Raw genomic sequence first — 25,985 nt, 5'->3', positions numbered from 1 at the left:
ATACATGTTCTCACTTTCCATAAAAGCAGTGCATGTTAAACAAAAAGTATACCATAAACATTAGTTGTGAAGTTTCTCAGTTTTCTTGAAATCTATAATTCCTAAAAAAGAAATATCATAAAATGGGTCTTGGCCAAATGACTAAGATGTTAAAATACAGAAAGTGATATTTGTGATATGTAATAATGATCTTATTTTCTTATGTTTCTAGAGTTAAATAAAAATCAAAGAACTCCATCTCAGCATTTGCAGTTTGACAAACCTGTAAATATGCATTAAGACATAAGATTTATAAGCAGTGATCTTAATGTTTCTTTGTTACAATGAAACACAATGACAAACACACCCCTCCCCCCCTTTGAAGTAGAACTACTAGAACTCCTATAAGCTGTCATTCTGACCACTATACATTATTTGCTTAAATTTATAATTTATGTTATTTATTCATTCATCTATACTAGACAAGTACAATAATGTTCATGTGCAATAGTCATTCATTTTTACTAGTGTATATAAATGTTTAGAGATTTTTGTTGTAGAGTATTTTAGTATTTTTCAATCAGATTTTACATATTATTTATATTAGGGGCCTACAGTTACATGGGGTTTATAGCAACAAAGATATTAAACTGCAAAATTGAAAAAAGGTCAAAAATTCCCCCCCTTGGGAGTTCTAGCATTAATAGTAGCTGTGGAAGAACTATTCTTATTAACAATCGCAGTTCTTTTATGGTAAAGTACACCATAAAATGAAAACTTAAAATTACTGCATGTGATTTGAGTAAAAACTTTAGTGATGACAGTTTCTTTGAATAATGCTCATATTATCTCAATTATGCCACTTTAATACTGAATTATTAAAGTCTTAAATACTGAATTATTACCGTCGCATTTATGAGTAAGTAACACTTTAATGTTGTAGATGGTGGAAGCAGAATCTCTACCGTTTTAGTTTAATCATGCAGTTTAGTTAGAAGTATGTTTGAGTACAGTGAACTCACTGTCATGTTCAAGAAACCAGTTTGAGATGATTTGAGGTTTGTGACATGGCGCATTATCCTGCTGGAAGCAGTCATCAGAAGATGGGAACACAATGGCCATAAAGGGATGGACATGATCATCAACACTGTTCAGGTAGACTGTGCCGTTTAAACAATGCTCAGTTGGCACTAAGGGGCCCAAACTGTGCCAAGAAAATATCCCCTTCACCATTACACCACCATCACCAGCCTGAGCTGTTTATACTAGGCAGGATGGATCCATGCTTTCAAATTCTGTGCCAACCATCTATTTATATAGCAGCAAAAATGCAGACTCATCAGTTTGAGCAACATTTTTCCAGTCTTCTATTGTCCAGTTTTGGTGAGCCCATGCAAACTGTAGCCTCAGTTTATTGTTCTTAGCTGACAGGAGTGGGATCTGGTGTGGTCTTCTGCTGCTGTAGCCATCTGCTCTTCTGCATACCTGGGTTATAAGTGGTTATTTGAATTAACGTTTCCTTACCATCAGCTCAAAGCAGTCACTGAGTTTCCTCTGACATCAACAAGGCATTTTCACCCAGAGAACTGTTGCTCACTGGATATTAACTGTAATTTCCCCATTGTGGGATCAATAAAGTATCATCATCATATTTTATTTTTTTCACATCACCCTCTGTCAACCCTAAAGCTGGTTGTTTGGAAAAATCCTACTCAGACCACCCCATCTGGCACCAACAACCATGCCAGATTCAAATTCACTTAAATCACCTTTCTTTCCCCATTCTGATACTCAGTTTGAACTTCAGGAGGTCATCTTGACCATGTCTACACGCCTAAATGCAGCGAGTTGCTGCCATGTGATTGGCTGATTAGATATTTGCGTTTAACAATAAGTTATCCTACCCAATAATGTACCCAGCCAGTATATGTTACTTGCCACCGCTGATAGATGATGTACTCTGTATCCAGTGATGATTGGAAAAAAAAAAAAAATCACATCACGTGACCAGTCGTAGCCATATTTTAAATCTTTTTAATATATCTCACATTTGATTTATTTACAAAAGACAGTGGCTTTGTGACATAAAACTATGTTTTGTAAAATCAACATGAGAAACGAATGGGTACCAGAAGCGTAACCATACAGAACACATACATAGATAAATAACATCAGGGGAGCGTTGTCGTCGTCGAGGTTGGCCTCGTTACACATTGTCTCTCTGCAAACAAAAGGATCACGATTTTTGCACCTCTGTGTGACCAGCTATGCTTTATTTGTATTACCTCAAGTTTGGTCTAACAGGGTATACGTACAGTATTGCCTCTGTGTTGGTTAAAATGACATCAGAGTCTCTCTATCAGTTGATCTGGAATGTGTGTTTTTAATTATTTTTTCAAATATTTAATGTGAGTTTTTCCAGCGGATGAAATTATTAAATACGAACATCTTCAGGCATTCTGTGAATAAACTATGAGCAACAACATACTAATGCAGATATACTTTGATATATACCTGGACTTTTGACACACAATGTCTGCAAACAGTTTGGCACAAATGTAAAGGCTGAGCATAAGTAAGTTTCCCCCAGAACACAACAAATAAATCAAATCAAAAGCTAAAACTGTGACATAAAGGCTGATAGTATTTGCTGAATGGTTACTTTGTACAGCACTCTACAAAACAGCTACAGGCACGAACTGAAAGAACAAACAGAAAGCTCAGTTTTGCATTGGAATCCATGGTCAAAATGAAGGGGAAGACAGTAACTCGCAAAATTTTTACCTTTCGAAGCTGGCTGAGCTTTTTGACAGCAGGGGTCCCAGAAATTTTAATTCACAGCACCTGCTATATATTATATTTGGGCAATTATGCATGTATGTAAGCAAATCTTTACTTTGACAAACTCATTACAATAACTATACTCCACTAAATACTGTAAACCATAATAACAGTAATGATAACAGACCAGAACAGAGAACTTAATGAAAACATCACATTAAGAACAACAATAACAGAGGAGCATCTTTTTGTTCTTTTTCTTGACACAGTGTAACAGGTTATTCAAACCCTATACTTAGCTTATAGGACAGGCTTAAATGTACAAATCTCAAAACAAATCAAAAATAAATAGATCACACTTTCTGTGGTTGAACTGAGGCAGACTTTACCCGGCGCTTCTTTCAGGAACTGAACACATCCCTCTGAAACTGCTCCCCAACCTTTACCAAACAACATTTACTAAAACCCAGACATTGCTTATTTTCATTGGAGATGAATGGCTTCCCCAAAGGACAAAATAGTAAATCAGACAAAAATATAAAGGTAACAAGCGATCGGCTCTCCTTGTGACTTACAGTAAGCTTCCTTTCATGTTAACAGCTACTATGCCTCCTTAACAGGCAAATTGCTCGGCTTTCCCACAAAAAATACTAATTCACACATAGACAAACTATATTCCACGACATGCTTCACCAAAATCTCTTCTTCTAATCCAAATTCTTTACAGCACGATTAATCACTGTGTGTTATTCTTCACTAATTACTTGAGTTTCATTCTTAAATAAAACAAACTGACAGGTAAAAAGTGAAACCAGTTTGGGAAGTTTCAACAAAATCAGTGACCACAAGTAAGTCGAAGAAATTAAATAAACAGTGGATATAATGTGTACTGTTTTGAAATTAAACAATCCATTTTTAATGAATACTGATCTTAGTTTGTGGCAAAAGGTTTCTTGCATTTAAGAATATGTTACCACCGTATTTCACCAAAAGTACCTCTGCAGTCCCTGAGCACCTACCTTCATTGCACATACACATTGTCAATACTCTTGAAAGAACTAAATAAAGCTATTAAAACATTACCTACTTGCTCACTACAACCTTACGTCCTCACATCAACACATCTAAGTGTTCATTTTGTAACTCACGACTAAAACTCAGTGCCTAATTCATTACTGTTTAACATCCTGAGGTGCTTCCCTACATTTTAAACAATAAATACTGAGGCTACCAGCTAGTCAGTGTCATTTGCAAGGAGGCACCATGCTGTGCTGAGCGTTACAATGCCCTTCAGGTGGTTCAGTTTTCACTGGGAGGAAACAACGAGACTTGGCTCATTATTGTGTACGGAGCAGCCCCTCGGTTTCTAAGTGCACAGCCCTCTTATTTGCAAGGGTTGCTCACTGAGAGCACATTAGCAGCAGAATAGTATGAGACTCAGCGAGTGTGTTTGCATGCTCGTGATATTCTGGATACAACGGAAGTAATAATTTCGTGCTATTCCTGGTTCACTCGGCATTGTCCTCAACTATGAATTTCTTCATTAGTATGTAATCTGAATTTTTTTTTTCTTTAATGATTAAAAGGAAAATTTCAACCTTTCGGGAACTGCACCTATTTGCTTTCTTGCCACAAGGAAGATCAAAACCACTGTCAGGTGTGAACTCTGGTCTGGAAGGTAAATGTAGGACAACAGCCTTAAGGCTTCAGTCAAGCCTAGAGACCTGTCGGTGACCATCTGGCAAACACCAGTCGCCATGGAAAAATGTGCATTCCTAAACTGACTGCAAGTGGTTGCTGGCAGTTGCTATTGTGATTGCAAAGAGGCACCTCCTTGCGATGTCTTTGATCGCTAGCGGATTGCAATGGTCACCAAGCAGTTTGTTTGGAAGACTTGTCTGCAAACTATTTACCAAGTGGTAGTAAAACTGCAAAACGTGTGACACAAACCAGAAAAAGAATGTTCGCCTTCAAAGTAAAAGTTGTGCCTTACCGGCTGCAACCAACACATTTCAAAAGGTTTGGCACCTTTCACAGTTTCACTATTGCTTGGTGGTTAGTTAGTAAGCGTCTGCAGATAAGTCAGCGTCTTAAATGCACACTACGGGCGACCGCAGGAATCTGCTAGCAGCCAAAGCAATTCCAAGAAGGTTTCTGGTGCACCACCCTCTTTGTGACCAGTTTCACCTGGCGACAGCCAGCAACCAGGGGTTCACCAACTGGTCTGTGTAATCAAGGCCTAAAACAGTTAGCTTAGCTTTGCAGCCAACCTGGTTACACTTGCCTTTTTTTCCCCCCAGAGAATAAATTAAGAAAACAATAAACTGGGTACGAAACAACATGCAGATTTTATATTGTTTGGTTTTTTTTTTCGTAGATAGAGCTAAATTAGTAATTTCCCTGCAAGATTTTGTGCTGGATTATTTCTTGGCCAGTTTTTGTGACCTTTGATTGCCAGGCCTTTATGTCTACTGACAGACCAGCTATGTTGCTTTATGCTAGGTTAATCTAACTATGTCCCAACTTGATCTTTTCATAAAACACTTGGCAAGAAAATGAAATGTTCCCTAACACAAAACTTTTCCTTGGGCTGAGACCAGAGCACAATGTCTTTGCTATTAGAGACCACAGTTCCAGAATACAGATGTGCAGGTAAACACACTCAGCATGAATTCTGAGGCAGGACACTTCTGACACTCCAGCTGTCTTCATAAACCCAAAAAGAGCTGGCATAGTGTGGTACAGTACCTTTATCAAGACACGAGTGCAACGTCATGCAAAAATATCAAAACGGGGAAAAAAAAGAAAAGAAAGAAGAAATGCTAGCGCTAATCATACAAAAAGCAATGACAGGGAACGTGGTGACAGCAGGTCGCCTTCATGTCGGGGCATTCCCAAAGTCATGTGTGTACAGAATCTTATATACAGAATGATCTGCTGTAGTGGAGATCATTGGGAGAGAAAGCACAGCAAGCCATTCCTTAGCAGTCATTAGGGAAATCATTGGGTAATTACAGCAGTTTTTGTTTACAGGACAACATACATACTTGCTAATTATACACATCTTGCTACCAGCAAGGTGTGAAGAAATTTTTTTTTTTTCACATAGTGAAATCCTGTTAGATTACAGCATGCATTACTCTACGTGCTAATGCCAGGGGGGTTCTTGTTGTTGCTGATTCTTCCCAGTTGATGACTGTATGTCCTTACAGGATGGGATGGTATTCTCTTTCCCTCAGTGCTTCTGTAATCTCACTGTGCCTAGATACACAAACAGAAGAGCGTGTTGACAGCAAAGTCTAGATGAATTAGTTAAAAAAAAAAAAGATTGTGGCAATGTGCCACAGTGCGTCGATGCTTTTAGATGGAGTGTGGCAGAAGGAGCCCACTTCAAAGAACCAAACAAGTATATTATTGTTGGCTGATAAAGGTGCCATGCAAATATTTAACCAGAGTCAATCATTCCAATCCCACAAACAAAGAAACAACACAGTGACTGTCAGCAAAAGCTGCTGTTTCTCCATTTGTATGGCGCACTTGTACTTCAGGAAACGTGTTTCTCAAGTTGACTGCAACTGTTAAGGAGTAAGGAGCAGTTGTGTTTGCAGTAATTTTATATTATCCTGTCAAATTTTAATTAGGAGGTTTTTTTTTTTTTCTTATAGCAGATTATTTATTTTATGATGCAACAGTACAGATTTCTTAAAAGTAATTGGACAGTTAACACCAATTAACTGCTAACAACTGTTTTATCTCATCGAACATGAGTTATTTTCTTGTTAACTATGAAACACAAGGTAAATGAGTAAGCGTTTCATTTGTTAAAAAAAAAAAAAGTTAAAAATTATTCTATTGTTCCGCATGAATACACTGCATTGTTATTCTTAAAATGCACGTTGACATGATAAAATTAAATTATTGCAACCACTTCTGTTCTGGGCTTCTGTGATATATATGTATTAAATAATATTAATTAATTATAATTCCTACTTTTGGTCTTCACTCTGCTTCAGCTGAAAAAAGAAAGCAAATATTGCATGTTTAGGTCCTGCCCAATCGTTATAATCAACACATATATTTATATTAATAGAAATGTTTTTGAGTGGCATACTTTACACTGACTGGCTCTGAAAGCTTCAATAGGGAAAATCTTATATTACTATTACTAGACTTACCTCTGTCTCCACCGTTCCTCATGTTGGTCTCTTCATCGTCTGCCCCATCGTCCACTTTAAAAATAAAAACAACATTTCAGTGATGCGTGTTTTTTTTTGTCATCGTGCAAAGGCTTGGGCATAAAAAGCTACACTAGCAGCAAATGCAAAAGCGATAGAAGTCACCAAAATTTGGACTGTGTTCTACACTAACCTGAGTGAAGCTCTTTCACCAGTGACGACATGGTGTTTGTGATTGAATCAGCAGCAACTAAAAGATCATTCCGAAGATTCCTAGGTACACCTGGTGAACAGAGAATGGAGAACACATCCAGTGACCTGTCTTGGAGTGTATTTTGCACAAGAATGATGTGCTTCAAATGCTCTTTGTTTTACGCGTTGTTTTAGACACACCCTGAGCAAAGGCCTCCAGCACGTCCCCTCCCACACCTGCCAGGCAGTCCTGTGGTGTGTGAGTTGGGGTGGACCCAGCCGAGGTGGAGCGTATGGGCATAGGCATTGAACAGCCCGCACCGTGGCTGGGAGAAGAATGAGGGGAACCTCCAGACTGTGACTGCAGTGGATAAAAACATTTGTGATAGGTACAGGTATCATCAGCAAATAACTTAACCTCCGAACCTAGCAGGCACATGCTGAAAGTTCACATGCAAGAGGTTAGAACAGAGCTTCCAGGGAGCGATCTAAAAATAACAGCACAGCTGAAAATGGCCCAGCAGGGTGATCTTAAAGAGAAGACTGGCTATAATTACAACAGGAATGATTTCTGATTTGCATGACTATATACAGTACTGTACACAAGTCTTGAGCATCCTTAATTCTTTATATTTTGTTTCCAAGCCAGACTCGCATATATTTTAAAGTGTTCTTGAACAATAGGCTTTTTTTTTAATTCCAGTCCTTGAACCTAAACATTTTCAGAGGAATGATTTGTTTGTTTGTTGAACCACTTAACACTGACCAATGAATCATTCAAGCATATAAACAGCACCTAATTCAAGAGATGAACCAGTGTTGTGCCTACAGATAACAAACACCTTAGCAAAGCAACGACTTTAAATTGTATCTTTAGGCACTTTGTTCCTACCAGCCTGTCGCAAAAACAATTTGTTCCCATTTCTTTATTTGAATCTATGAAAAATGCCAACAATAACACAGTCTGACATGCATAAAATAGTATTTTTGCACCAACAAGGTGATTCTCAAAGAGCTACCATCCAAAAAAGTTGGCATATCTCACCATGGTGTGCAGTGTGTCCTTAAAAAAAAAAAATTAAGGAAACTGGTCAAGTGGAGGACAAAAAAGAAGCGTCAGGCCTAAAACATTATCTGCAGCAGATGAGTCGTGTCCTGCAAAAACCTGACACAGGACCTAAGAGATGCATCTGGCCGTTCATCTGATCTAGCTACTGTTCAAAGAAGCCTCATCAGAAATGGTCTCAAAGGAAGAGCCTGGACCTCAGCATTATTGAAGCAGTGTGGGGTCATCTTTCATGCACATTTCAATAAATTGCTGCACAGATTTCCCATTTTCCTAGCAAACTATAAAGAAATGAGGAGTGGCTCAAGACTTTTGCACAGTACTGTAGATCATCCTCTTGCAGAAGTGTAATAAATGAAAAAAAACATAGAACATTTTGTTTGGTGCGCAACAAATTGGAAAATCCTCTGCTTGCTAACCTTTAGTGAATCTACAGAGAGATGGAAAAAAGACAAAAAAAAAAAAAAAACAAGACAACCCCAAACCTAAATCTCATTAATGTCTATATCAACTAAGCCACTTCTGGAACAACCAGGTTTAAATGGATGATGCTCGATTGCAGTCACAGATTGCAGCTTTGGATGACCTTTTTGCTTGTAAAGGTGACTTTAAATAAAATAAATACTGACACAGATGTGACCAAAAGAACTTAATCCCTATTGGGAGATCAGATAAAAATAATGTCCAAAAGGCACACACACATAAACAAAAAAAACAAAACAACAACAACAAAAAAAAAAGACTTCTGGTAATCCTATACTGGCTGGCTATACATTATCTGTCTAGTACATCTTTACTGCATTCACAGGGTTAATGACAACCATTTGTAGGTGTACGTGTGGAGCTTGTGCTGAGCAGGGAGCTACATCTCATAGAGAAAGGATCAGTGTGTGTCTCTGGGACTGTTGCAGGCCCGGGTTGATGGCTCAGAGCCAGGCAGCAGATGGCCAGCCAGACTGCAGCCACATTAGAAGCGAGTTTGTTAGCACCAATGAAAGGAACAGGTCCCTGACATTTGGACTAAGAAAAACACAGTTCTCTCAACATGCTCGGTTTAAAAAACTCATTTTAAAGATAGTGTTTCTACCACTCTGGCATGGAACTAACAAGGAAGTGGTGGAGCAGCATCAGTTTGACAACTACATAAGTGTAACCATGTTAGGCAGTGGAATCCTATCAACTTTCCTAACAGCCATCTTAAAATCTATTATAAACACTTTTTTCAATCACATCTGTGTGGAGAGGGGAGCACTGGCCTAAGTGATGTGACTAGAGCAGGTATTAAGCCTTGCAAACTGAATTAAGGGCAACTTACAGCCTGCTTCTGCTCCTCATCCTATCAGCCAGCAAAGGTAAGCAGAGAGTGAGAGAGCAAGGAGAGTGAGAGCAACAGAATTAAAGCAATGAAAGAAGAAGAAAGGGATTTCTGCATGCACCACATGGCACATTAACATAAAATCACTGCAGTCTTGGTTTTGAAGACATTTCAGTTCATCAAATAAAGCCTAATTATTTAAGGCAGAACATCGCTGACAAAACCTGTAAAATACAAAAGAACAGCAGATTCAGGACAGTTAATGTCTACGCTCTGTACTGGGTTATTATATTTCCCCACTTGGAGATAAATCTTCTCAAAGCAGGTGAAGGTTTTACCTTTAGCAGCCTCATGAGACCCTCCAGCTGCACCATCAGCTCCCGTCTGCTCTCTTGCAAGGCTGACATGCGCCTCTCCAGCTCATCCTTCCTGTGCCTGTGGAGGAAAGAGGGGAACAGGAGATTTATGCATACCTGTTTTATTTTTAGGGCACAATCTTACACAAGTGCTTTGCTTTGTACTCCAAAATGCAGCCAAAACTGTATTCTATAAAGATGATGATGTCAGTGGAAACTAAAGCATTTCAGATAAAGTCTATTTTGGGGCCCAGAGGCAAAAAAGTGTGTTAGCAAATGATTTCATACATATATGCATTTCCCAAAGATTTTGGCAGTTGCTGTGTGTGAGGGGGTTATTTTTGTGCCTGGGAGACAGACTTTAGGTCCAATAATCCTTGGATCAATTAGAGCCAGTCCAATAGGCAGCCTCTAATTTATGTAGAGTCACACGCCATTTGCATCAAGCTCCTCTTGCTCAGCTATAATAATGTTTCTCTAGTATTTGTATGCACACCAGTACCACTCTTATAAACACGTGTCCCCTCAATACTGAAAAATGACATTTATGCCACACCTGGTCTTCTTAAAGCAGGTGTATCAAACTACTGCTGTGGAGGTCAAATCCAGGCTTTAACCCTGTCATCAGTGATGACCCTAACAATAACCCTTTGCTATCAGAATTTTTGTTTATTTTAAAACATGTTCTTGCAAGTCTTCTTCTTCTTCTCAGAGACGTCCAGTGTGCTGGTTCAAATTTGGGAATAAAAAGGTGAATTTAGTTTGTGATATGCCTGCTGTAATATAACAATTTTTTGTTTTAACAAGTGTTTGACAGATTTCTAAAATATTTGTGTTTTCTTGTATATGAGGTGGTCTTTTATGAAAGGTGGTCTAATAAATTTGTTAAACACTGTATATTTCTAACTTTAACCAGCTAAACTACTGTCCAGTTTAAATATTTATACTTTTGAGCAGAAAATGTTGACCTGGAGAGCTGATACTTTCAGAACAGCTTTCACATATCTCATCTGCTGTTTTACAGGAATATGACGCTATCAAACCTGCAGCAAAGTTATAGAGACAGTATAGTTATTTAAACTGCCTACGAAACAGTTTTTGCATGTCTTTAGCATTCAAATATCACTCTAAGATGCAAGAAACCTGTCCTAAAGCTCTTTGGGACTGGGACCCCACCTCTTTTCAATGATGCTTCTGGCTTTTTATCGCTCCCTGCTGTTCATAGTGTGTAACTACATTTTGAAAAAAACTTGTTTAACTGTGACAAATAATGTCGTTACATGATATAAGAGCTAAATTATCTCATAATGACTATGTTATTAGACTAATATAAATACTAGCCAAAGAGTGACTATGTGGTAGTAAAACTGAAAAAAATATTAACGATATTCCTGAATGAAAATTATTAATCATTACCCAGGTTTCACTGGTAGTGGATCATATATTTTGTAAATCATTAAAAGAAGATAAAATTTGAACCTCTGCCACAACTGTTGACTTCCAGCATTGACTCTGATGCAGTATTTGATGCAGACAAACAAGAAGTCCTTCAGGGCAAAAAGTGCTTTAGCATGTCCTCTCAGGGTGACTCTCTTCCAACAACTGAACCCTAGGGTCTCAGTGGCCTGCCAGCATGACAAATGCCCATGCTGCTGCTGAAGCTAATGCTCCCTAATTAGTATCACATTAATTCTACTTAAAGAATGAGTGCAGTCCAAAAAAGCCCTGAAGTTTGGTTTTCTTTGCCACTTGACGATGATGTTAAATCTGATGTAATGGTGTCAGCAGCTTGATACCTGAGGAGACGCAGTTCAGTCAGGAGTGTGGGATTCTGCTGGGCTTTTTCTGGTGTTGGCTGAGAGGCCTGTTCGTGCTCCAAACGCAGCCTCTGGATCTCTTGAAGGATCTCTCTGAATACACCAGACAACGTTGATGAAATGTGTGGTTTATTACTCGTGTTAAAGTTGTCACATGTCAAATATACAGTTGTGGTCAGAAGTTTACATGCACTCATCATGCACATGAATGTCATGGTAATTTGGGGATTTTACAGGATACATCTCTAATGACTGTAAAAACCAAGTTTGAATTTATTTTGGATTTCCTCAAATCCACACAGGATCAAAAGTACACAAATATATACATACATCCCAACTAATATTTGGTTAAATGTGCCTTAGCAAGTTGCACCTGAACCAGAAACATTTGGTAGCCATCAACAAGCTTCTGGCATAGGTCTGTAGGATATTTGACCACACTCTTTGGCAGAGTTCAAACTTCTGACCAATACTGGAGGTCCATTTGAAATTATTTAAAATGTGAAAGGAAAAGCACATAAATATTGCTGGCACACTGCACTTAAAAAAAAGACAAAGGACAACAGCTTAAAAATTATTAATAAGTCCTGGTTTTGAACAGCTTATTGCTGATCCATCACATCTTAGCAGCATTTTAATATTACAGATGGCTGAGCAACTTTCAAAGGAGCAGCTTGATTAGCCAGGCTGTGCACTGTTGTCATATTTTTAGCATACATATATAATAGCCGCGTTCATCGTCTCAACTAATGCTCTAGCAGAAAATTTTGCATTACTGCTTTAATTATTTTGGTTTTCTAACTATGCACCAAGGTAAAGATGATGGTGATGGTTAAAAAAAAAAGTGATGTTTAAGCTGAGAGAGATACCTTCCAGCCATTTCCAACCAGCAAGCCAAACAATCAGATCAATTATGTATCTTTCACACATGTGTAAGTATGGCTGCATGATAAATTCCACCTGTTTTTGTTCTCCAGCTCTGCAATCAGCTGCCTCTGTTGCTTATTGGCGTCGAAGTTGAAACTGAGATCTGTTGGAGGACATTGTTGCTGAAAAACAAAATTATCATAAAATTGCATTAAAAATAGTGTGTGTGGGGTGTTAAATGCAAACAGCTATCGTCTGACCACAGCGAGCAGTAATGATTCTCTGCTGGAGCTTTATTATGTTTCTGCATAAACTGGAACCACAGCTTCCCTTTATCCCTCCATATATAACTGCTAAAAAGAAAACTCCTGCTGTTGCTTCACAACAAAGGAGTTCAGCTGGCAAAAGCAGGGTGGCTTTTATTTTGAAGCATGCAGATGTCATCCTAGTTCATCAAAATGTTTGTGCAAAACTATTTTTCCATTTTTGAAGCAGTTTAGAATTAAATTTCTGCAAGGGAGGAATGGAATAAGGAGTAGCCACAGTGAGCTGTGCTCCTCCAACTCACGCCTAGTGAAGCATAAAATCAAAAAGCAGTTCTTATTAAGAGCACCTGATTTTGTTTGGCTGCAGAGTAAACAGACACCAGTTGGTGTCTTTGTGATAAGGATTTGCTTGAGGAGTGTTTGTTGTATATTTAAACCACACTTTGCTGTTACCATGTTACCAGAACAGAAAGGATTATAGCTTTTAATCAGATGGCGTGTTGCTTGCTTGAATATATTTTGAGAAAATTCATCAGTAAAGCCCACATTGCCCGGTGATTCACTGGTCAGGGTGTTTAATAGAAGGGGTTAAAATGCCTTTAGCAGCAAAGTCCCTGGTTCAACTCCCAGCATGCCTGACCTTCAATTCATTTCACTTCCCCACATGTCCTATCTATTTCTCTGCAGTGCTCTGTCAAAAAAACAAAACAAAATTTAAGCTCACATTTCACAAAATAACAGTTTCAAAATACAAGTTTTCCGTGCTGAAAAATAAAACAATAACTTCAAAGCATCAAATCTGAAATACAGGCTGACTGATGCCCACCATGGGGCCTCATACTCACTGTGGAATTGCCCGCCTCAGCTGCCAGGCGGGCAGCGTATCGAGCGATGAGGCGGTGCTCTTCATCTAGCCGGCTGGGACTCTCCAAGACACTGCCCAAAGTCAAAGATGGAAAGACACATCACGCACGTGCACACACACGTACACACACATAGACAGCAACACAGACTCAAATGTCAAAAGCTCTTATGTAAGTAGGAAAAAAAAATTGCATGGCCAAAGTGATTATATAAAATAATTTGCATGAAAATAAAACTTCATAATTAAGGTGACCTTAGCAAAGGACATTTGGCTTTGACTCCAGTGTTGATAGACAGTCTGAGGTAATTGGTTATAACAATGAACTATGATGGATAAGAGAGAATGCAGCATGCCAAATGCATTTGTGACTGTGCCAATGCCCATTCTGGCCATTTCATCACTGACTGGAAATGTCAAATAAGGCGCAAGACTTTAAATGACCATGGGTGTGGCATATGGTGCAGACAGATGACAGGACATATGCTCCTCTTTCTCAGCAGGCAGTCTGCAGTGAGGAGTGAAGGAGAGCCGATATGGAGTTGGGAGCTATCTGACTGGAGAGTAAGTGATGATTAAGACCATTAAACCCAATCTGGCTTCAAACCCACTGCATCAACAACCACACAGCCTCAAAAACACTGATAAGCAGCCTCTTAATCAACATTTATATTCCAATCTTATCTACACAGATGAAGCTGCTGGTGCAATGAGATAATTTCAGCTACTTTGTATCCCACTTCACTTTTTTGTGTTTTTTTTTTTTCTAATTTCAGTGATTAAATCTTAGTCACCATATGACTTGACATACGGTGACACTGCAAGGGATTTTCACTTCTAGATAATGTCACCTGACTCAATGTGAATCTGAGTCCACAAAAAAGAAAAATCACTCCACCAACACGTCAAAGCATTCATTTTGAGCAAGGTGTCTGAAAATGTCCTGTTAAGTGGGGGTACTTTCTAAATAATTTACCTTCTTGTCCTCAGGCCAAAGCACAGGCAGAGACTGAGCTTTCTTGTAGAATTAAAGTAATGCATTAACATACATCAGGGAGCTGTTTGGGGAGAATCTTCGGGCTATCAGTCTAGAAGCAGCTCCAGTCTTTTGCTCTTCGGGGAGTTTCTTGGCACCACCTGATGGCCTGAACCAGGTTTTAGATGGAGATGCATAGACTGCCTCTAAGCCCTCTTGAACTGGCATCTTTCCCAGATACTTATTTTAGTTGTAAGCATTGTTACTCAAACCCAATTTCTCAGACACTACTGTGCCTCTCATGTTTACTTATTTCAGCTCAGCGTGGGCAGGCTCAGGGTTTTTAACACTGAATTTTCATTCCCTCGATGCTGCTATAAATAAAGTCTGAATGACATTTTTTTAATGACCAAATTTGAATAACATATATTATATATATATATTACACACTGTTTTTTTAGTGTTGCCTCGGTCAACCATCAAAGAGAATTTAAATCAAACAATAAATATGTGATTGAAATGTAGACTTTCAAGGGGATTAACAAAATCATTGCATCAACTTTTTAAGAATTACAGCTACAGCCATTTTCATACACAGTCTTTTGAGCCTCTTTTCAGAGACTCAGAGACTGACAAGCAGTTTGATGACCAGATAAGATCTGAAGTTGATTCCAAGTCTTGAACATTTAGTAGCCTTACACTGAAACTCTCAGTATCAGGTCCAAAGATATGTTGATGCAAGTGAAGGAGGCCATCATTAGCTGAAAACCAAAATCTATCACAGACAAGGGAAAAAAAAAACTTTAGGTGTGACTAAATCAATGATCTAGTACAAAGAAGGAATGCCCCGGCCAGCTCGACAAACCCAAAAAACCAGGTTACTAGTGTTTATTGATGAATGCTGACAGAAGTAGCAGGTTGAATTGTGACGTGGGATATACTCTCTGCTCAGATTCAGCCAAATGCTGAAAAACTGACGGGACAGCTCTTCTCAGTGCAAACTGATAATGACCCAAAGCATAGTGCAAAAGCAGCCCAAGAGTCAGTCAACTTATCTCAACCCAACAGAGCATGCTTTTTAGTTATTAAATACAAAACTGAAGGCAGAGAGACCCGCAAACAAGCAGCAACTGAAGGTGGCTGCAGTAAAGGGCTAGCAGAGCATCTCAAGAGAGAGAATGCAGCATTTGGTGACATCTCTGGGTTCCAGACTTCAAGAAGTCTGCACTTCCATCACATATGTAAAAAACTGTTTGACTCAAAGTCCACTGTGGTGGTATACAGAGGTAAAATTACAAGGATTGTGTCATTGTCTAAACACTTATGAACCTAACTGTACTGAACATTTTGTTTAAATTACTCAGTAAATTCTCAGATAAGAACCCAAAGGCCAATCTAAGCCAGAATATTACCATTATGACTGCTTGATGAAAACTATTCTCCACTTTAATGCTATGCAAGCAATTGCAAGTCATAATTCACATGTAATGACTGCTAATTTGTCAGTAGTGTTTTCACATTGACATCTGATCAGTAGTGAGTTCACTCTGAGTTAATCCTCTTTAAGTCTGAGACAGCATTTTCTTCTTCTGTTTTTTTTTTTTTTTTAAAGTTCTCCTCTTCCACCACGCTGCTATATGGCTAATAAGTCCTAAATTGAGGGGTGCTGCTTATTTGCTTATGGTGAGATATTGTTGTGTGAGCGATGTGGAAGAGAACAGATGCCATGTCAGCAGAGCAGACAGTATCAGAGAGACAGACTGTTGTGGAGGCTAGGAGCACAACACGCACTGTTTTTTCATAGCGGATTCAGTTTCTTCTGACATCTTATTGTTCTGTTTGTGTTTTTTTTTTTCCTGTAATAAAAAAAAAATCTGAAAGTCAACAAACAAATACTGTACTGATGCTGCTTTACAGTTTGAGGCTCTTGAACTGAAGCAGATCCACGAGGAGATTTGAATTATTCAACAGTCACATCTTTGACTCGCGGATCTTTTGTAAGAAAGCAGGCAAGGCTAGTGCCGGGTAATTATCAAATAAATTAATATTTAAAAACCGAATAAGAGGATCGTATGAACCAGCTATGACCTGCCAATCCACTGGTCCTCACAGCCACTCAACACAACCTATTTTGGTAGTGCCACAGTGGCTTAATGCACAATTCCTGCCCTAAAAATGGCAGCTTTGTGGTTGTTATGACCCCTCCAAGGCAACAGCATCCTCAGTGCATGACACCTTCCCATAGCAGCTATGACTCACAGAGCAAAATGTCAAGACAAAGGTTATCGGGTTTCTTCAATGTGAAGCAAATCTCAGGAGAGCATCGCCTTCCACCTGCACATCCTGCAAGACACAATGTTTTCCACTGACCTCCACGAGTCTGGATGCAAGGTATTGCTTACAGCCTCGGGTGACCCTGTTTTGTCGGCTTCCCTCAAACCAACTGTAATCTTGATACTGTCAGGCCCCGGAGACAAGACTGCACTGCACAAAATGTTGATCTTGCAAAAAAAATGAATCTGGTATTGACTGCTACCTTGCTTTTAGCAAAGTTAAATGATTATACTTTGCTACCAGGTGGAGTGAATAATCTTTAAAACAGATAAACAGGCTTATATTAACATGTCTCTTTACAGTTGGAGGATTTAATGATTAAAAATACACAGTGTACAGCTCAGTCTTGTTGCACATTGCTGGACCCTTTTGCAGTGCACAAGCTGCCCTTCATCTGCCAGGGCCCTTGGCATAGTACTGTATGATAACTCAGCCTGGAGGAGAACAAGTATCTAAAAAGCATCCACAAGACTTCATTAAATTGCATACTGAATTCTTAAATAAATTCTTTAGAGTTCAATCAAACACCCCATGTTAAATAAGGCTCATATGCACGCTTCTATTCATTCTGTGCACCAGACTGCAGACTGTAGCTTCTCTGCTAATGTGCTGTGGAAAGTCCCTGTCTCGCAAACACAAATTGCTGGAAAGATTTGATGAAGAGATAGTGTACACAAAAAGAAAATTTAGCCAGCACAGACCTGCGGGAAAGAGTGCAGATACATTACAGCTCCCTCAGAGTGCTCTCCATTATTGAATTCATAACCACAATGGTTCATTACCACTGTGAGTAAATAATAATTGAGGTGGCCTTTAACTGAGAGGGGCAGAAATGAGAGGACAATTAGTCTGCTTTCACGGGGCCCTCGCCTGCTATCTGCTTACATGATAAGGCTCCAGTTCTATCATAATCTATTTGTCAAATCAGCCCTTTAAGTAGGAGTGCTCACATATTCTTCACGACAGCGGAACAAATTCTCCTCTAAAAATACGCACAAGGCAATGCTGCTCGGATACCAAAAAAGAATGTGTGTCAAGTGTGAGAGAACAAATAACATCTGTAGTATGATTTACTGACTAGTCATGTTATTTCCACTGATGAGAGAGAATCTGACATCAACTGTGAATCCTGTGATTAGAAGAACTGACATTCAGCATGTGTAACTGCAAGTGACATCTGGTCATCTTTAAAGCTGCTACATGAATAGCACCTTAAAAATGACATCAGGCCTGAGGGTTGCTTACCTTTTAGTGGGAGTAGGTGCCCCAGAGGACATGAGCATTGTGTCGTTCATGTTGTTGGCCACTGGTTTTGGCTGACTAAAAGACAAGATTAGAGGTCTTTAATGCTGTGCTGCACAGGCCTGTGGTGCTTGTCACCAGGGAATGGAGGAGAGGGCATTTGCATTTTATTAATAATCATGAATCAGCGATCCTGGCTTCAATTTAATCCAACTGTACCAAGAGGGTGAGGAGGGAGGCAGGGGATCATTATAAACCACTGAATGTGTTGCACAAAAAAACAAAAAAACAAACCAAAAAAAAAAAAGCAACATGCTGTACCCCAGTTAACTTAAAATTGCTGCGAAATAATTGACTTTTCCGGGAACAGCGATTTAGATGTTTTTAGGCTATTAGCTTAAACCTAATTAACATGAGCAAGAGCAACAGCAGCAGACAAGAAATCTAATTAAACTGGAAGTCTGTGAAAAACTAGCAAAGGTGACATTGTGGGAGGTAATTTGTGAGAGTAAACAAAGCAATGGGGTCCATCTGGCGGCTGAATCAGTGGCAAACTCATCGGAGTCCAAACCCCCGGACCACAGGGTCTCATTAACGCACCGAAATATCACTCTGCACATCTCAGGTCCTCTCAGCTTCACATCCGGCACAGAAAACAGCAGAAGAAAGCATTTGATTTCCATGTCTCTGCAGATGCATCCCCTCAATCTGTACATAGTATCTCTGTGTAGGTATCAGCTTTGATTCTATTGTAACCATTTTATTTAAAACACTCATTATCACATAAAAGGCGGTGCAGTGTAGAGCGCTGTGTCCTATTAAGCCTATTTGTCCAATCAGCATTTTTTTTTTTTTTTTTTGGCCAAACCAAACTATTTATATTTTCATTGTGCAAAAATGTTGAGCCACTAAGAGCCACATTTTTTTGTTGCCACAAAGTGCATCAACAGCACAGCCAGTTCTGTATATTACTGAGCTACTAAAAACAAAAATAGAAATCAGCGCAAAATATACTAAAATAATGAAGCATTATTTCTAAATACGTATTCCCAGCATTAACGTGGATGCTCAAGGGGGTCATGCGTGTTCTTTTTTTGAAGACACACTGCGATTATTTATTCATTCAGACATTTATGTCCCTCAAGATTACCCTAACGGGGTCAAAAGAATGCAAGTCCAAGGATTTGTTTCTGAGCCCATTTGCAACAAACACATCACTGCTAATTTCTGTGTCATGCAATAAGATAAACAGGAAAACAAAAGTGTCACTACTTAAACAGGCACATGCTGCGTTCCAGTCTCCCTCACAAACACTCCGGCGAAAATCCCAGTCCATGTGAAAAATGTTTACCTCTCTTTTTAATCACATTACAAGAATCCACCCTGAAGGTGAGCTCCAGACTGAGGACAGGAAGCGGGGGCGCCACACTTACCTCTATGAGGAGAGAAAGCACCTGTCTGGCTGGCAAAATACATCCAACTGCTGCTGCTGTTGCCAGATGCCTAATCTGCCCTCAACTGAGCAGGCGAGCATCTCACTATTACACTGCTGTTGTCTCCAAGGAAACTCAGTGGTCACATGACTTTGTGACGACGTAGATTTTCTCTCTCCCTCTCTCTGTGTCTCACATGCGCTCGCTCTCCTCTCTGAAGCTCTCTGCTCTGACTCTGTCTTTTCACCTCTCTCTAACACTGAGGAAATTATGGGGAAATGCCTTTTGCTCAAAATACCTCCATCACAACCTCTAAAAGAAAAAAAAAAAGAAAAAGCACAAATCTTTTATCATCCCCTCAACAGAGAAGTGCACAATGAACTGGGCCTCTTTACGGTCTCCACTATAATTGCATTTACATATCTTAACTCTTCCCCTTACCTTCAGTCAGTTACATAAGTCAAAGCTCTTCACAGAAAGCCTTCTATAAATAATCATCAGTCCTTTCTGAGCATACCAATATAACTCCTGTGGAACAGCAGGGTGCAATAAAAAGAGCTTCCTTTGATGTAAAGCAGTATTTCATTTTCCTCTAAATGTTAAAATTAACTCTAACGGGCTGACTGACTCGTTCACATCAGCGTCTGCAGCGCTGTGGTTCACTGACTCACTAAATGCTGATTAAGGACACACAGCCCAGACATTCGGGCGGCACCTCAGAGGTCAACCAGCAGTGAATTGACACAACATTTAGGCACTAAGAGATCAAAGTCTGCAATGCGCTAAGCCTCGTGTTACCTGCGTGCAGTGAATGACAATGTACCATGTGCTACTTGTACTTGGCATTGGAGGGGGTACAGGGATAATTAAGTCTGGTGGCACCTCATGCACACTCATTCACCTTATTTATGAAAACGACGGAGGCACGGCTGCCTTCAATCGTCCTCAGTCTGCTAAAAATAATAAGCAAGCGCGAAGCATCCTCTCCTGCTGTGCTTCCCGCGAGGCTGTCAGTACCTCGGCCATAAAAACCCAATGGATCACGCTCTCAGTGAAGTGAATTATGTCCCTGTTCTCAACATTTTAATGACATTGATGGAATTTTTATTGACCTGGAGAATATATATATATATATATATATATATATATATATATATATATATATATATATATATATATAAATAAAGAAGAGGCATAAAACAGAGGAAAGCATTTTATGTTATGATGTTAATGGATTTCTAGGGATTATATAGAGAGTGGAAAATTGGTTACTATATTAAACATCGGAAGAGAGAATATGATGCTACAGTGTGTATTCCACATTAAATGCAAAGTATGGTAAGATGCCTATTTTTGACTCTTAGTCTGTTTTGGTGCTTAAAGTCTTTTGGCAGAAGCGGTGCTAAGTCTGAAGGTAAGAAGCTGCATCCTAGATTTAAAGTTTCTGAGACAGACAGTGCATCCCAAACCTATAACTCCTCTCTAAAAACACAAATCCCCAAGAATCTCGCTGACAGTTTGAGTGGAGAGAGGAAATTCACAGCTCAGCTCACTGTTAGTCTTTGCTTTCAGATGCCAGTAAATATTTCAGAATAGTTTCAGAATAGCTGCACTTTGTCTGAAGATGATATGAGAGTTTGGACAACTGGGAGACTCATGTCCGTTCGATTTGGGCGTTTTGATCAAACTTGACGCTCTAGCCTGATTCTGCCATTATTAGTCACTCACAGAAGCTCCGTCAGCCATCACCGACACACACACACACACACACACACACACACCTAAGAGATCACGCTGATGGATGCCCCCTGCTTTTACCATATGAAATACCATCTCTTCACAAATAACATTCATCAGGATTGGCAAGCAGCTGAACGAGTTTTAGTATTCCAACACTGCACTTCTCTCACTCTTATGCATCACCAATAAAATGAAGTCAGTGTAGAATAAAACTAGAAGTCTGGCAGTTTTCCTGTGACTAATTATCTGAGGGATCCATTTCTGTAGCCAGCAGGGAACTTGGAATGGTATGCAGATAATTGCTGTGTTTTTATTAAACTGCCCATTAAAAAATAGGAATTATTCCATTAGTGCCAGAATCAATGGCTCACGGCCACAAGGAGAGCATAAGATTAACAATTTGATGTTGGATTTAATGTTATAGTTCAGTTTAATTTTGTCTTTGTCTCAGCCAAACAACAAACATCATATAACAAAGTGTAGCTGTTGTTTGGAGCCAGGCTAGTTAGCGCCCCCTTTTCTGGTATTGATGCTAAGCTAGGTTTTAAAGCAGCATCTTCATAATTACGGGAAGAAACGTTGCTGAAGTGTTACTCTATTCATAGCCACTAACTGATATTTTTACACTCCGAGCACTTCTTTTCCACTCACCTCTTTTCACTCCCCGTGTGTTTATATACCACTGCAACATGTCATCATATTTTTGTTTCTCTCCCTGTTTTGTCCTGTCTCCCTGTGCTCTCCTTTTTTCCCTCTCTTTCCCTTCAAATCCTAACCAGTTGTGAAAGATGGCTGCCCTCCCCGAGGAGGTTTGTTTGTGTTGAAAGGGAGTTTTTGTTTCCCACTGTCACGAAGTGGTTGATCATAGGGGGTCACTTGATTGTTGGGGTTTTCTCCTGAATAGTGTAGGATCTTTACCTTACAGTATAAAGCGCCTTGATGCAACTGTTGTTGTGATTTGGCAATGTATAAATAAACATGAATTCAAACATGATTTAAGTGACTTTGAAAATGTTGGTGCCAAACAGGCTGGCTAAGAACAGGAAACTGAGGCTACAATTCACATGGCCTCACCAAAATCAGGCATTAGAAGACTGGAAAAATGTTGCCTGGTCTGATAAGTCTTGATTTCAGCTGCAGCGTTTGGAGTGTAAACAACATGAACGCATGGATCCATCCTGCCTTGTATCAATGTTCAGGCTGATGGTGGTGTAATGGTGTGAAGGACATTTCTTGGCACACCTTGAGCCCCTTGGTACTAACTGTGCATCATTTAAGTACCACAGCCTACTTAACAATACAAAACAGTATTGTTGCTGACCATCCCTTTATGACCATAGTGTACCCATCTTCTGCTTCTGGCTGCTTCCAAGCAGGATACTGCACCATGTTACAAAACTCAAATCACCTTAGACTGCTTTCTTGAACATGAATTCAGTGTACTTAAATGGTCTCCACAGTAACCAGATCTCAATCCAGCTGAGCACTTTTGGGATGTCGTGGAACAGGAGATTCACATTCAACAAATCTGGAGCAACTGTGTGATGCTATCATGTCAATATGGACCAAAATCTCTGAGGAAAGCTTCCAGCACCTTGTTGAATCAAATCAAAAAGAATTAAGGCAGTTCAAAAGGCAAAAATGGGTCCAACCTGCTACTAGCAGGATGCACCTAATAAGTGTCCAGTGAGTGCATAACATACTGTAACATGATAATGAGGTGCTGGATTTTGTTACAGTTAGATAGAGCCATGTTAATACTTTTCTCCTGACTAATCTGCTGATATTGATGGTAATATTCCAGACTACTAAAAAAAAAAAGTCTGTTACTTTACCCTGTGTCTGTATTTTCCTCTACATGCTGATTTGCAAATGTGTATGAAGACCTGCACAGCTAAAATTGGAAGCATTTCATATGTACCAAAATTGAGAATGGCAGTCACTGATGAATACATATTTTGAAGGGTTGTCAGGTTTAAAAGCTTCTTTTCATTGTACGGTTGATGAGAGGCGCTACTTCATCACCACACAAATCAAAACATAAAAACATTTCTGGGACCAAAAATAGATGTTTTTTTTTTCCATCATAAAATGCAGGAACTTTTGGTAAATACCCTCTCAGACATAACAATAGAGACCAAAAGACATAAAAACAAGTAAAAGGGGTCAACAGTCACATCCATTATCCTAAAAGTCAGTGAACACGCATGCAGAGTGTCACCAACCTTAAAATGCCATCTGCAAGAGCATGAGAATGCACTTTGTGTATAAAATTCTTAAAGGAGATCATAACGATAGGTTCCTGGAATTTCAAACCAAAGACTTCCATTATAGAGGAATCCCAAATATCATTTTATTAAAGTGCAACAATCTAAAAATACTTGGTAACAAGTAAACGAATAAAATAACAAATAAATAAAATAATTAAAGTACAACTTCCTCCAAACAATATTATATTCAGGATTATTTATTAAATGCCCTCTTTCTCAATGTAAATCTCATTTTCCATTAGAAAATACTCAGGAATTCGAACAGAAGGCTTTAGGGTTATAAAATCCCAAACAAACAAAAGCCCCAGCTGGTTTCTCTATGACAGAACTCAATATTCTCAGTGCCTCCATCATCTGAAATAATCAACATCATCAAAAAAAAACAAAAACAGAGAAATGACACGGATTGCTGCTTCCCCTGGGCATAATTCAAAACAGTTTTAACCACAAATTTTATTTTTATCAATATTAATCTACTTGAGTGAAGTAATTTCATGCTACGCAGCCTATAGTGTGCGGGCTAATCCAATCGCCTCATCTCTCAGTGGGAGGAAAACATCCGGGTCGACAGTTGAGTCTCCATGTTGTGATGAATTGTAAATTTATGCAAATGTAAACTTCATCTTAAATGCATAAGTTTGGGCACAATGCAGAAAAACCTTCCTGCCACTGGGCAGAGCCCGGATAGAAAAACTGATTTGGAGATGATAGTTTTACGCGATGCAACAGGAAATCATGAGAATGTATTTACGTTGTGTCAATTTTCTTGGTATTCACCAAGCTACTTTCTCCCCTGTGATGCAGCTCACGATCAATTACTCACTGACACTTGCCAGCAGCAAAAGGATATACAGACAGCTTAGATTTATGGTCGTGACTGGAATATGAAGCAGGACTTTGTTGTGAAATGTGCTATGGGAAATGCTGAAAGCTCCAATAAGAAAGTTGAGAGATTTTCCTGTGATCGCGTTAATGCCGTGAACGAGAACAAGCACGGATCACTGCTTTTATACCTGAAACATGATTAGATGTCATCTTGGTGGAGACCAAAAAGCATCAGAGTTTCAGAGCGACAATGATGGTGACCTTAGTTTTATGGACTATGTGGATGTATCTCGGTGGTGGAATTGATTATGGAAACACTACTATTTTTCAGCTGAAATGTAAATGAATCTTCAGGGTTTAGGACACCAGCAGAATATAATGCATTTCCTATAATGACTTCCAGAAGCCTCAAAGCCTAGAATCTGCAATTTATACCATCGTCCATGTTTCATTGCCAACAGACTGATGAGGATGACTGCGCTTAACGGCAGCAGTGGCTGAATCTATGTAGTATATCAGCATTTCCACGGTAGCAAATAATCAGGGGCGAGATGTCTTAGCGAGATGGCACGCTATCAGTCATGTGGTGACAGCAAAATGGAGGCAGTTACATGATGGTAGCAGACTATAGATCATGAGCATACTGAGTCTTGCTGTGCTATTAATCAACAAATCAGCTGGGGTTCCCTCAATATTAATCGAGAGAGCAGGAACAAATGCATTGGGAAGAGTACTTACACAGTATGGGTGAGCTCCTGCGGTCTCTCGGCCTGCTCGGGGAACACGGGATGCGGCGGCTCTCCGATGGGGACACAGCCTAGAGATTTACTGATGGCGTGGCTCAGCTTTTTAGCTGGAGACTTCTGTGAGTTGGGCAGGACAAACAGAGCACGAGTTACCTTTCCAGTTCCATCGACAGCTGAAGTAGTGGAAACAGTTTTAAGCTGTCAGAAGTCATTTACATAACTAGGTCAAGACTTTGTTTACTGTGTAGTTTGTGCATACTCAGTAAAGTTTTCTATCGAGCAGTTTCAGTGGATGCTGTAATCCACGTGGCTTGAAAAATGCAATGCAACTTGACAACAAGGCTTCGTTCAGGGGAAATAAGGGATGAGGCTTCAAAACTTGTGCATTAACAATATAAAAAAATACACTTAAGTTTGGCTACCTTGAACAATAGATTAGGAAGATTTGAAATGCTCATATTTCTCTCTTTAGGAGATTCTGAATTATATGTGGTATATGTCTAACCTTTTATTGCTATATCTGTTTTAGGTGTGTCTTTCTACAGATTGGATTGGATGTACACACACACACACACACACACACACACACACACACACACACACACAGTTTTTTTGGTGAGCAGACTACTTAAAAGGGGACTGAAAGTGCCAGCTATTCTTCCTTTTTAATTATCTTTTTAAATATTTAAACATGTTGGTGAAAGCTCCGCTGAAAGAAATGTTCATTGACTACCTTCGCCAAC

At 39.3% G+C, this 25,985-nt stretch overlaps 1 protein-coding gene across 1 annotated transcript in view; it reads right to left on the bottom strand.

Annotated features, from left to right (window-relative positions):
* Positions 1 to 2,008: 2,008 nt before the first annotated feature.
* dtnbb (dystrobrevin, beta b) overlaps positions 2,009 to 25,985 on the bottom strand; it is a 37,899-nt gene continuing 13,922 nt past the window's right edge. Inside the window, exons 10-21 of the mRNA XM_030718156.1 lie at positions 25,235 to 25,359; positions 18,232 to 18,306; positions 13,660 to 13,750; positions 12,642 to 12,730; positions 11,661 to 11,774; positions 9,847 to 9,943; positions 9,509 to 9,529; positions 7,329 to 7,488; positions 7,129 to 7,218; positions 6,936 to 6,989; positions 6,751 to 6,773; positions 2,009 to 6,021 (exon numbers count right to left, since the gene is read on the bottom strand). Coding sequence (XP_030574016.1) covers positions 6,760 to 6,773; positions 6,936 to 6,989; positions 7,129 to 7,218; positions 7,329 to 7,488; positions 9,509 to 9,529; positions 9,847 to 9,943; positions 11,661 to 11,774; positions 12,642 to 12,730; positions 13,660 to 13,750; positions 18,232 to 18,306; positions 25,235 to 25,359 — 930 coding nt within the window. The 3' untranslated portion in view covers positions 2,009 to 6,021; positions 6,751 to 6,759. The remainder of the gene's footprint in view (positions 6,022 to 6,750; positions 6,774 to 6,935; positions 6,990 to 7,128; positions 7,219 to 7,328; positions 7,489 to 9,508; positions 9,530 to 9,846; positions 9,944 to 11,660; positions 11,775 to 12,641; positions 12,731 to 13,659; positions 13,751 to 18,231; positions 18,307 to 25,234; positions 25,360 to 25,985) is intronic.

Source organism: Archocentrus centrarchus, chromosome 22, assembly GCF_007364275.1.
Source record: "Archocentrus centrarchus isolate MPI-CPG fArcCen1 chromosome 22, fArcCen1, whole genome shotgun sequence".
In the NCBI taxonomy this organism is placed as follows: domain Eukaryota; kingdom Metazoa; phylum Chordata; class Actinopteri; order Cichliformes; family Cichlidae; genus Archocentrus; species Archocentrus centrarchus.
Note: the sequence above shows the minus strand (reverse complement) of the source record. Positions and strands in the feature narration are given on the sequence as shown.